Source organism: Vombatus ursinus, unplaced genomic scaffold (assembly GCF_900497805.2).
Source record: "Vombatus ursinus unplaced genomic scaffold, bare-nosed wombat genome assembly UNPS02014779.1, whole genome shotgun sequence".
Lineage (NCBI taxonomy): Eukaryota > Metazoa > Chordata > Mammalia > Diprotodontia > Vombatidae > Vombatus > Vombatus ursinus.
Genome location: NW_020954557.1, coordinates 58,599,113 through 58,612,394, shown reverse-complemented (window position 1 = coordinate 58,612,394; position 13,282 = coordinate 58,599,113). Strand labels below are relative to the sequence as shown.

The 13,282-nt window shown below is 38.4% G+C and overlaps 1 protein-coding gene across 1 annotated transcript in view; it reads right to left on the bottom strand.

The window, feature by feature from the left end:
• Window positions 1-13,282, bottom strand: part of PLA2R1 (phospholipase A2 receptor 1) — a 166,545-nt gene that overhangs the window by 130,271 nt on the left and 22,992 nt on the right. The window contains exon 2 of the mRNA XM_027866204.1: window positions 4,924-5,307. Within this exon, the coding sequence (XP_027722005.1) occupies window positions 4,924-5,307 (384 nt within the window). The remainder of the gene's footprint in view (window positions 1-4,923; window positions 5,308-13,282) is intronic.

Sequence of the window (13,282 nt, the reverse complement as noted above, 5' to 3'; positions counted from 1 at the left end):
TTTCATGCTTCTCTTGAGTCATGTATTTGAAAGTCACATTTTCTATTCAGCTCTGGTCTTTCATAAAGAATGCTTGAAAGTCTTCTATTTCACTGAATATTCACTTTTTCCCCTGAAAGATTATATTCAAATTTGCTAGGCAGGTGATTCTTGGTTTTAATCCTAGCTTGTCTGACCTCCGGAATATCATATTCCAAGCCTTCCTATCCCTTAATGTAGAAGCTGCTAAATCTTGTGTTATCCTGATTGTGTTTCCACAATACCTGAATTGTTTCTGGCTACTTGCAATATTTTCTCCTTGACCTGGAAACTCTGGAATTTGGCTATAATATTCCTATAAGTTTTCCTTTGGAGACTTCTTTCAGGAGGTAATCGGGGGATTCTTTCAATTTTTATTTTAACTTCCGGTTCTAGAATATCAGGGCAGTTTTCCTTGATAATTTCTTGAAAGATGATGTCTAAGCTCTTTTTTTGATCGTGGCTTTCAGGTAGTCCAATAATTTTTAAGTTATCTCTCCTAGATCTTTGTTCCAGGTCAGTTGTTTTTCCAATGAGATATTTCACATTGTCTTCTATTTTTTCATTCTTTTGGTTTTGTTTTATAATATCTTGATTTCTCATAAAATCATTAGCTTCCATTTGCCCAATTCTAATTTTTGAGGAATTATTTTCTTCAGTGAGCTTTTAGATTTTCTTTTCCATTTGGCCAGTTCTGCTTTTTAAGGCCTTCTCTGCATTGGCTTTTTGGACCGCTTTTGTTATTTGGGTTAGTCTACTTTTTAAGGTATTATTTTCTTCAGTATTTTTTTGGGTCTCCTTTATCAAGCTGTTGACTTGTTTTTCATGATTTTCTTCCATCATTTTCATTTCTCTTCCCAGTTTTTCCTCTACTTTTCTTACTTCTCAAAATCCTTTTTGAGCTCTTCCATGACCTGGGATTGATTCATATTTTTCTTGGAGGCTTTGGATGTAGGAGCTTTTATTGTGTTGTCTTCTTCTGGTTGTATGTTTTGATCTTCTTGTCACCAAAGAAAGATTCTATGGTCTGACTTGTTTTGTGCTGTTTGCTCATGTTCCCGGACAATTACTTGACTTTTAAACTCTTTGTTAAGGTAGGAGTCTGCTTCCAGTGTGGAGAATGTACTGTCCCAAGTTTCAGAGGTTTTGTGCCGCTGTTTTCAGAGGTACTTCTAAGGACCTGTAAATTTTCAGTTTTTCCAAGGTGGTATGATCAAAGGCGAGGTATTTACTCCTTTCCTGGCCTGTGCTCTCGTCTATGAGTGACCACAAGCACTCTTTTCTGCCTTGGAACTGTGAGGAGGATTCCCTCTCCACCACCACCACAAGCTCCACCATGTCAATGCTCTCCTTGCCCCGGGACTGCCACACAGAACTGTGACCCAGATCCAAGCATGGGCAAAGCCAGAGATTCCTGCCTCAGCACCAGCAGAGATCCCTACAATCCCCCTCTGATCAGCCACTTGATCCCCCCACTGTCTGTGGGCCAGAGCTCTGGAAGCAGCTGCCGCCATGAGGCTGCACCAGGACTGGGGCCCTCTTTTACCTTGGTCAATAGACCTTTCCTATTGACCTTCTAAGTTGTCTTTGACATTTGTGGGTTGAGCAGTCTGGAAATCACTACAACTGATAGTGATTCAGTCCTCTGAGGCCTGCTCCAGGTTCCCTGAGGCCTGGTCTTTGTCTGCACGGTCCATACTGCCCTGCGCTCCTCTCCCATCCTGGCACAACAGACCTTTCCCATCAACCAACCGGGTTGTCTTGGGCTGGAAATTTGTTTCACTCTGTCTTTTTGTTGATTCTGTTGCTCTAGAATTTGTTTAGAGCCATTTTTTACAGGTATTTGGAGGGGTTTGGGGGAGAGCTCAAGCAAATCACTGCTTTTACTCTGTCATCTTGGCCACACTCCCAAGTCCTGTGTTCTTTCCACTATACCATGCTATTAAAATAAGTATCCACTTCATAAAACTGGGAAAGGGCTCAACAAATGACGGTATATGAATGTAATAGAATATTATTATGCCCTAAAAAATAACAAAGGGAATGGTTTCAGAAAACCCTGGGAAGACTTGTATGAACTGAGCTGAGTGAAATGAGCAGAACCAGAGTAGCAATTCATACTATAAGAATGTTGTAAAAGTGAACAACTTTGAAAGACTCTGATCAGTACAATGACCAACAATGATAACAGAGGAACAGTGATGAAGCATGCTATTGACCTCCTCGTGGGGCAGAGTGGGGGAGCAGGTTGAATGGGCATGGCCAATGCAGGAATTAGTTTTATTTGATTATGTATATGTGTTATAAGGGTTTTGCCTTTTGGTGTGTGTGTGTGTGTGTGTGTGTGTGATTTTTTTTGTTTTCAGAGAAAGGGAGAAAATAAATCCCTGTAAAATGAAAAAAAAATGTAGTTGAGTTAAAAATACACATCCAGGCCTAGGGAGCATCTAAAGATTTGCCAAAGTGAGGAACAACCAGCATCCTAAACCAAAAAAGCCACTGGTACCTCACTGAAAGGTGGGGGTCTAAAAGGGAAACTTTGCTTTCTGAAATTACTCAATTCCCTTCTCTTAAAGTCTTCCTCTGCCTCTAGAGGCTTCATGCTATCAGCCAGAGCTTTTTAATGTAGGGCATTACACCAGGAGTTCAGTTAGTCAGTCATCAATAATTTATTAAGTACTTACTATCTGCCAGGAACTATGCTAAACGCTGAAGGTACGAAGTCAGTCAGACAGTAACTAATCAAAAGGTAAAACACAGTTTGTACTCCCAAGAAGCTCACATTCTAATGGAGGAGGTAACATGCAAATAATTATGTACATATGAGATATATGTCATATATAATATATGCATGGATATATACATGTCCATATACATATATATGCACATATCACATACATTATATATCATATAAATTAGGTCTGAGGCTTCCCCTTCTTCTGATACATTAAGTTCTCTACTTTGTTTGGTCTCTATATCCTTTGGATTTAAGTAAATATTCCTGTAACTCCATTCAATATGAAAGGAAAAAAATTCCAGAGTTTACTGTGCATATGCACACAAGAAATAGAATGAAGAAATTAGTGAATTTTGGCATGTCTTTCACTGAATCATTGTCATTGATATTTTCTAGTTCAGTTTGAAAAGAGGTTAGTTAACAAACGTCATTCATTTGTTTTGGTTAAGAGGAATTATTCTTTCAGCTGTTTCCTTCAAAAATCTCAGATGAACCATAAAGCTCCCTCTCTTTTAATCCTGCACACCGCTCCCTCATCACTCTCACTCCAATCCACATTTTTTCTCTAGCACAACTACTTTTGGAATATTTCTGTAGAAAATGTAATTATTTACCAAATATTCCCCATACCTCATGATAAGCTTTTTGTACCCCAAGGGATAGAAACCATGCTGTAATCGTCTAGCTATGATGTAGTTCCTTAGGGACACAGCTGTTTGTTTCAATGCACTTTTTATTCAGATTCAGGGAGTTAAATCCTACAGAGATTCTTTCATACATCTTGTGGATGTATTCTGGGTGGAGGTAGATGACTGAGAGGTACAAATGTGGGAAGGTACCATATAAAAGCACGAGTGTCCTGTTGGTAGGGTAGGTGATTCTGCCTCCTACAGAGCACCAATTTTACACATATAGTATCACTGTGCAACTGCTGATATTCACTGGTCACAATTCTCCCTCAATGTTTGCTTGTGGAGGTGAGAGACTGGCTTTGGATGTTTTCCCACAGCCCCAGCCCTTCAGAACTCCCTGACGTTTCTTCCCAGGCCTAAAAAGTTAAGTTATCAAAGCAGAGGAACACTTAGTGGGGAAGTCACATGATACCAATACACACTGGACTTTTGGTGGTAAGTATGAGGATGCAGAATTTGTATGTGCTTTTGTAACCAAGACGTCAAGTGGGCATTAGCCAGGCTTTGAACAAGTTTGCCTGTGGATTTGCCACCCACCGTAAAAGGCAGCTTCAATATTAGGGTTGGAAAAAAAAAAATAAGAACCCTATCCAGAGTCCTGAAACCAGGAACAAGTCACTTTTGTCAAAGTGCATAGCTTTCCTTTTTCCTCCCTTCTTCACTATTTACTTCTTTTGATATGCAAGAATTCTTCCCCCTCAATACTTGGAAATTGTAGTGTAAATGTTAAAATAGACCTGGGGTATTTTGGTCTATTGGGTAGATTCTCTGTGGATGAATTATGGAAAGACATAGATAAGATTCAGAGAGTCTGGAAGGATAAGGATGGGCTGCAATGTGTGCTGCTGAGGGGTTTTCTACCTCAATGAGATCACAGACCCACTGACTTGTTCAAGGATGTACTATAAATTACCCTTCAATTCTGAGGTCAGTCACTAGAATTTCACAAAATGATTCCCATACTCATAGAATCATAGACACAGACTTAAAGGTCATCTAATTCAACCTCCTCATTTTAAAAATGAAAAACTAAGGCCTAGTGAGATTGTTAACTTGTTCATAGTCACACAGGAAGGAAGTGACAAGGGATGGGAAGCCAGGTTCTCTGACAATCATCCTGGAATTTTGCAGCACCATGCTGCTTCTAAAGACTCCTTTGCAATAAATAAATATGCAACTAAAAAATAGTTATCATGGCTAATATGCAAACTTGTTTTGCATGACTATGCATATTTCATAATGGGTTCCATTTTCTTGCCTTTCCAATGAATGGGGGAGGGAGCAGAAGGAGGAAGAGAATTTGAACTGAAAATAAAATAAAATTTAATTTCAAAAAAGAAAAGGAAGCAGAATTCTCCAATATTTATAGGAATTTATCAAAATGGGCATCATTTCATATAATACTTAGAAAAATATTAACATAGAAGGTAATTTTATAATAGTATATATGAAAGATAAACAAGTTCCTATTTTTACCTTGAAAAGGATGCTCACAGATATCACCACCTCCTGACATGTATTGCATCCACTTCTGGGAAGACTGTCTTGTAGCCACCACCAGGTTCCTGTTCTTTACTTCTAGCCTGTATTGGTAAGGGCCGATAATCACCTTTCTATAACAACGCCACCACATGGGAAAATGAGTAGAATCACATTCAAACAGGCCCAATGGATGCTCTGGGGCACGGAGATTCAATCCTAGGCATGTGCTGGTGCCTATGTTATATAGGCGGAGTTTGGAAACCCATTTCCATAACATAGATGTGGTTGGTTGTTTGCAATTCTCCAGGACCAGTCCAAATTTACTTGCTTGGATGCATGTCTTAAGGTCCTCATTTTGGATAATGAATATTCCTTTGCCTGAAAGAAAAAGGAATATCCGGTGTTAGACATTTCATATATAACAAACTAGAAATATATACTTCTTTCTCTTTATAACGACTGCTTGACTTCCTGATCCATTGCTTTCCAGTTGTCTCAGCGACAACTTAATTTTGGTCTAAGGGGCTGGGGGGAGGGAATCCTCATCTAGGGCTCCAGGACCAATGTGGTCCCTAAACAGGGGACATACAAGGACCTCTGGACTAGCTCAAACATCAAGTTGGCTTTGATGCTGATACGCCTCTGACTTTGTACTTTGGTACTTTCGGTGTTGTTTCAGTCATGTCCGACTCTTTGTGACCCCATTTAGGGTTTTCTTGGCAAAGATGCTGGAGTGGTTTGCCATTTTCTTCTCCAGTTCATTTTAGAGATGAAGAAACCAAGGCAAACAGGGTTAAGTGACCTGCCCAGGGTCACACAGCTAGTGAACGTCTGAGGCTGGATTTGAACTCAAGAAGATAAATCTTCCTGACTCTAGGCCCAGTGCTCTATCCACTGTGCTACCTAGCTGCCTTACTTTGGTACTAGTAGCAGGATTATTACACTGCAGCTTATAACTAATATGTCTCATTCCCTCATTCCAATCAATCAGCATTTATCAAGCACACACTGGGCTAGTAACTGGATCCTCGTCTTGATCCCTATGCTCTTATGGCCACGTTGGTATTCTTTGTTGCAGGGCTGGGAATCTGCCATGCTTTTGTCAATACTACCAGGGACTGATACCAGAGTTTTGCCTCTAAATTCTAGCCCCTACTAGTGGGATCTCTGCTGCGTGAGGCCAGAGCTCTTTGATGGTGGTTCCCTGCCTCCTTGGATCACTGCCTAGTCTCTACTGACAGGCCTGGCTAATGTTGACTCCCTGGATGCTTAGATCTCTAACACTTACCTGTTCCCTGCCACCCTTCTCCATCCCTATGCCTGATCCTATGCATCTGGAGGGTAGAGTAATAAACTGCTCCCAAAGCCTTCCTTTTTATAGAAGGCCAAGAACTTCCTAGATAAACTCTTCATTTTTCATTACCTGCTCTGCTTGGTGTCAACTCCAAGAGCATCATGCCTCCTCCAGGATAAGCTCATCACCATGGAGACTAAGCCAGTGTTCATACTCTACATCTTCTCAGTACCCTCAGCTACTTCTACCCCTCTGATTGGACGACTGGAGGGTGGAGCTCTTCCCAAAGTCTTCCTTTATAGGGGGCTCAGAACTTTCCAACTAATAGATAGCAAACATAGTGCCCCCAGCCAGGTATTCCTCTAGCTGTAAAATGTAATATTTGCAGTAATATTTGCCTCATGAGGTTGTTGAAAGAAATATACTTTTTAGAACTGAAAGCTAAGGGGGTGCCAATCATTGGAGAATGACTGAACAAATTATGGGAAATGAATGAAATGGAAAAATACTGTGCCATAAGAAATAATTAAAGTGAAGATTTCAGGGAAACTTGGGAAGACTTATATAGACTGATGCAGAGCGAAGTGAGCAGATATTGTAGTATAAATTGTTTATATACAATATCAACATTGTAAAAATGAACAATTGTGGAAGAGTTAAGAATTTTGGTCAACATAATAACCAACTATAATTCCAGAGGACAGATGAAGTATCCTACCCACTCCCTGGTAGAGAGGGAGACTAACATGCATAATGAGACACATTTTTGGATGTGACCAATATGGGAATTTGATTTGCTGGACTATACTTATTTACGACAAAGATTTTTACCTTGTTTTCCTTTTTTCTCCCAGAGAAGGGTTTGGGGACTTGGGAGAGGGAAGGGAAATGGAAGAGAAGGGGGGAAAATTCTACAAATTAAAAAAAGAACAAAAATGTTTTTAAAACTATAGGAGACTATATAAATATGATTTATTATTTATTATTAATGCATTCCAGACATACTTTCCTGGTAATATACTTTAAAAATCTATTTTAGTTATCTGAAAGCTACTGGCATAGAATTAGAAATAAAATCAAAGGGGGAGAGGAGAATGAATGATTTTAGCTAAGATTTCACTCAGAACATGAAGAACACTTTCCTTCCATGGGGGTGATCCCTAGTGCTTGCATTTTTGCACATTTCTGGCTCATCAGTAGTTTCCTCCTCTATAAAGTGGAAAGATGAATGAAATTATCTTGAAGGTCCCTTCCTTTGCTAAATCCTACTAAATTTCTATCTATCATATGACTTCAGGCTTCAAAAATGACTAGGGTACTAACTTACCACCTTCGGCAGCAAAAACAAACAAGACAAACAAAACAACTCACAAATTCTTGTTCTTTTTTGTTAAAAATTGATTTTATGACAAATTCCTGAACAAATTACAGCATATGAATGCAATGGAACATTATTGTATCGTAAGAAATAATGAGAATGAGAGATTCAGAGAAGTATGAGAATTGTATGAAGTGATGCAGAGTGAAAATAGAAAAACCAGAGGAAGGATTTATATAATGTCTATAACACTATGAAGGAAAACAGCTTTGAAAAACTTGAAAATCCTGATGAATAAAATGAACAATCAGGACTCCAGAAGACTGATAATGAAAAAGGCTCAATATTTCTTGGCAGTGGGGTGATGGGCAAAGTGCAGTCCTCAGACCCATGAGGATCCTGAAACCTTTTCAGAAGGTCTTCTGAGGTCAAACTATTTTCATAATACTAAGATTTTATTTGCCTATTAAAAGACTCCATCCTTTATCAAATGCTTATGTGTGAGGCCAGATCATCTTCAAAATAACATATCACAATAAATTGAACGATGAAGCAGATATGAGAGTCCTGCTGTCTTCTACTGGGTCAGGCATTAAAAGAGATTTGCAAAAAGGTATAAAATAATGTCACTTTTCTCACAAAAACAGTTGGTTTTGAAAAATATATTTTTCATAATCATATGTTTTTGTTAACATGTAATAGAGATATTATTACTGTTTATAATGAATTAACAAATACTATATTTTAAAATTTTATTAGTTTTGCTTTCTAAAACATTAAATATCAATAGATTAACCCATATAAACAAAGAGTCTTTGGGGTCATCAATAATTTTTAAGAGTTTAAAGGGGTCCTGAGACCAAAACATTTGAAAACCACTAGACTAGAGGTACAAAATGAGACACATTTTTTCAGATGACCAATGTGAATAACTTGTTTTGCAAAACTATACTTATTTACTATTAAAGAGGGGTTTTGGTTTTGAGAGTAGGGAAAAATTAGGGAGGATGCAAAAGACAGTGATAATGATACTAAACATAAAAAGACAAGAACATCAGTGAATCATTAACAGTAACACAAGAGAGGAGAAGGAAGTTTAGAAGAGGAGACAGACACACAGGGCAGTACTGGCATTATCACAGTACATTAGAAATATACAAGGAACCCACGCTATATACATGGCGGAGTCACATGCAGTCTTCTTGTTCTATTCTTTCTTGTAGAGCAGACGTTTATGTTCATTGATGTTTGTCAAGTCCATAATGATAAAAAGAGAAAATTTTAAATACAAAGTAACTTTACTGATTTGTAGGGGTGTAACGAGAGAGCAGTCTTGCACATGTGAAAAGTCCTACAGTTTTTAAAAGGAAGATATGGTTAGGGAGGAACTTGTTGTTGAAGTATTTCAGTTATGTCTGACTCTTTGTGATACCATTTGGATTTTTGTTTGTTTGCAAAGACACTGAAATGGTTTGCCATTTTCTTTTCTAGATCATTTTACAGATGAGGAAACTGAGGCAAACAGGGTGAAGTGACTTGCCCAGGGTTACACAGCTAGTAAGTGTTTGAATCCAGATTTGAACTCAGGTCTTCCTGACTCCAGGCCCAGAGCTCTATCCCCTGTGCCACCCAGCTGCCCAGTCAAAAGGTAGGTTAAGTACAAATGCCGGGCAACTGAAATCTGGGGTGGATGAATTAATTTTTTAAAACCTCCAGAGTCTGTCTTTGTTAGAAAACAAAAGTAACAGAAAGACAACTTCTACAGTCAGATCTGTGGTCATTCAGACACCATCCTAAAGGAGAAGATACTCAACCCAGTTCCCTGCCGCTTGATTTGAAATGCTCATGGGGCTACAGTTGTGGTGGGTAGAATGTGGAACACCTGAGGACCCAGATGCTTCTAAGATTCAGAGACATAAAAGCCTTAAGAGGTGATCTAGTCTAGCCTCCTCATTTTACAGATGAGGAAACAGAGGCCAGAGACAAAGAAGCTTGGTTAATGTCACACAGTTTGTAAAGCAGTAGAGCTGACAAATCCAGTACTCTTTTCACCACAGTACAGAAGATTTCCAAATTTCTTTTAGTGGGATGATTCACTAGAGCAGTAAGGTAGCCACTGTCATGACATTTCAAAAAAACAAAAAGCTTGTAACTGTACATTCATACTATAAGCATTTAGCAAGCCTAGGCAGAGAATGAGCTGTCCTGGTTAAATCACATTTTACTAAATAGGACATCGCCACACATAGCCTCACATTCACCTTTCAAAAAGTCATCAAAAATAATCCTAGGCAAGAAGTTTTAGCATTTACTGGGACCAATAAACATGCCACCTCAAGAAAAGAATTCTATTCTGTTACAAAAGGTAAAAAACAAGAACCCCCTTTTCCCCTATCTAGTTATAATAGGCTCTGGTTTGAACACCATTAATCTCCATAAATTCACTGAGGAGACACTATAATTATCTTCAAAAAGACTGCAAGGAGATCCAACACATGTATCAACAGTCCTATTGTATTATACGTGCCCATCTGTGTTAGCTGTAACAAGAGAAGAAGTGAAAATAAACTACTATTCCTTGATATCTGTAGCTGTCAAATTTCAAAAGCGATAAAAATCAAGTGTGGAAGGAATCAAGATTGATTATATACGTCAAGGACATCAGTTCTGCTTGAACACTGATTAACTGATTAATGCAGTGCTGCCAGAATTACTAAAACTCTTTCCAGGAAAATGTTATTATACTTCCCTTCATAATTACAAGTTCTAGAGTAGAAAAGGGATTGATTTACTCAAAGTAATTGAGTAGAAAGAGCACTGGATTTAAAGTCAGGGGAGACATGTTCAAATCCCTGGCCTGCCACTGACTATCTATATGACTTTGGGCACCTCGCTTCACGTTTGCTGGCCTGTCTTGTCTTTAAAATGAGAAGACTGAACTCCATGACTTCTAAAATGTTTTTCTACCTCTAAGTCTATGGTACTATGAACTATGACAAATGCTCTGATGTTTAGATTTTTCTCTGGTGTTGTCCCAAGATGAAGATGCAGAATTGCTAAATGAAATATCAGACTGTCCAAGAAGGAATCTGACCTTGGCCTGTGGGAATGATCTCCATTTTTACAAAGGAGGAAGGAAAAAAAGTCATCATCCTTTGTCAGGTGAACTTAAACACCTTTATACTGCTATCAAGTGGCATATGAACAACTCCTGGAAATCTGGCCCTCAAAACCTGGGGTGATAAAGGGGAATGTCCAATCAGCCTTAGATTAGTACGTACTACAGTGGATCTGTGACCTCATTGATGTAAATGCTCTCTCTATAACTCATTCGTGCCTGCAGATCCTGTGAAAATTTTGTCCATCTCCTCCCATAAGTTGATCACAAGAGGTCTTCCCCAGTGGGGCCCCCCTACCTACCCAAACATGCTTTGGTTGTTCAGTCATTCTTCAGTTGTCTCTGACCCTTTGTGTCTCCACTTGGAGTTTTGTTTTTTGTTTTGTTTTGTTTTGGTTATTTTTGGCAAAGATACTGGAGTTGTTTGTCATTTCCTTCCCCAGCTCATTTCACAGATGAGGAAAATGAGGCAAACAGAGTTAAATGATTTGCCTGAGGTCATGTAGTTAGTAAGTGTCTGAGACTAGATTTGAATTCTAGAAGATGAATCTTCCTGACTCCGGACTGGACACTCAATGCACTATGCCACCCTTTTGTTGTTGAATTGTTTCCAGTCATGTCAGACTCTTCATGACCCAATTTGGGGTTTTCTTAGCAAAGACACTGGAATGGTTTGCCATTTCCTTCTCAGCTCATTTTATAGATAAGAAAACTGAAGCAAACAAAGTTAAGTGACTTGTTAAAAAAGTCACATAACTAGTAAATGTCTGAGTCTGATTTTAACTCAAGTCCTCCTGACTCCAGACCAAGAACTCTGTCTCCTGTGCCACCTAGCTATACTACCTAGCTGTCCTTAAAAATTAGCTACCAACAAAATATGGCATCTTATTTATCTCTTGATCTCAACACAAGCTCAAAACTGTGCAGGGATGGATATCCTTTCTAAAGCAAATATCTTGGTCCACTTATTATCAAGTGAATACAGTGTGAACTTTTTAAAAACAGGGCCCCATTTAAAGCAACTCACCCTCAAAAAGGCAGTGCTGTTTGCAGTGGACAGGAAAATTCTAATATTTGTGTAATAAATGGTAAGGAGCCTGCCATAGGGTGTTTTGGAGTACTATGAAATGACTAAAGTTTTATTTTCTACTTTTCCTTGATTGTTCCAGAAAGAGAATAACCTAATGACAGCAATCACACTGGTGTAACTCAGATTTTTCTGGTTCAACAACTCAGACTAGGCCTGCACGTGGACAAGGGAAATAATAAGAAACTCATTAGAAGATGCTTCCTTCTTATAGTTATGCCTTTCGTGAATTCAGGTCTGATTCTGCTCATTCAATCAACAGGCATTTATTTAGTGCCTAATATGTGCCAGATACTGTGTGTGCTAGGCTCTGGGAATACAAAATGAAACATAAAACAGTCCCTGCCTTCAAGGAGCTTACAATCTAATTCAGGAGTCAACACGCAAGCAAATATTAACAAAGCAAGCTACATATATGTATATGTATATATATGTATATATATATATATTTTATGATAAATAGGAAATAATTAAAAGAAGGAAAGCAATGGAATTAAGACAGATACCTACAGAAAAAATAACTGAGGAAAAGATGAGAAAAATCTGTAAATTCAGATTTGAAGGCTTGAACAAAAAGTGTTAAGAACAATGAAAGCTACATTGCTAAGGTGATGGGGGGAGCCTCAAAATCAACTTTTTTTCTTTCTTGTTTACAACCTATAAGATTTTAAACATTTTTGTTCAAAAAACAGGAATATCAACACTTCATATTTATATACATATTCTCTCAAAAGTATTTTCCAGATGAGAAAGCTGAGGCTCAGAGAGAATAAGTCACTTGCCCAAGTGGCCACATGCCTAAGAGTTCAAAGTCAGGTCTTTGTACTGGAATCCAGTGTTCTTTCTACTATATTGCACAGTCTCCTTCCCTACTCTGAATATGCAAAGTCTACCTCAGAGAGAGGACAAAAACACATAAAATTAAAGTTGAGTGCTTTGTCCACATTCTTGACAAAATTTGCCACGAAGTGATGCATGAACTTTTTATTTCATGAATAATTTAAATTGGCTTGAAGGGAAAGGAAAGGGGAAGGGACTAAGTATTTATATAGTGCCTCCCATGTACCAGGCATTGTGCTAAATGCTTTTACAAACATTAGCTCATGTGATCCTCACAACAACCCAGAGAGGTAGGTGCTATTATTATCCTCATTTTATAGTCAAGGAAACAGAGGCAGACAGCAGTTAAGTGACTTGCCCAAGCTCACACAGCTAACAAGCTTCTGAGCCCAGATTTGAACCCTGGTCTTCCTGACTTTAGGCCCAGTTCTCTATCCATTGCACCACCAGCTGCCTCTAATTTAAGTATTATTACAAGGTTGAAAAATAACTAAAGGTTGATTAAATTCAGAATGATAAAAGATTTATTATCAACTCGACTCCAAGTAGAACCAGAATCCATTATTATCATCCCCTCTATGGTGCCTACATTTAGTGTCTTATCTATTGGTTCCATCCCATCTCCCTACATATATATATAAAGTCTTTCTCATCTTTTAAATGGTTCTCTCCAGGCCTGCCATTCCCTAAAGCTAT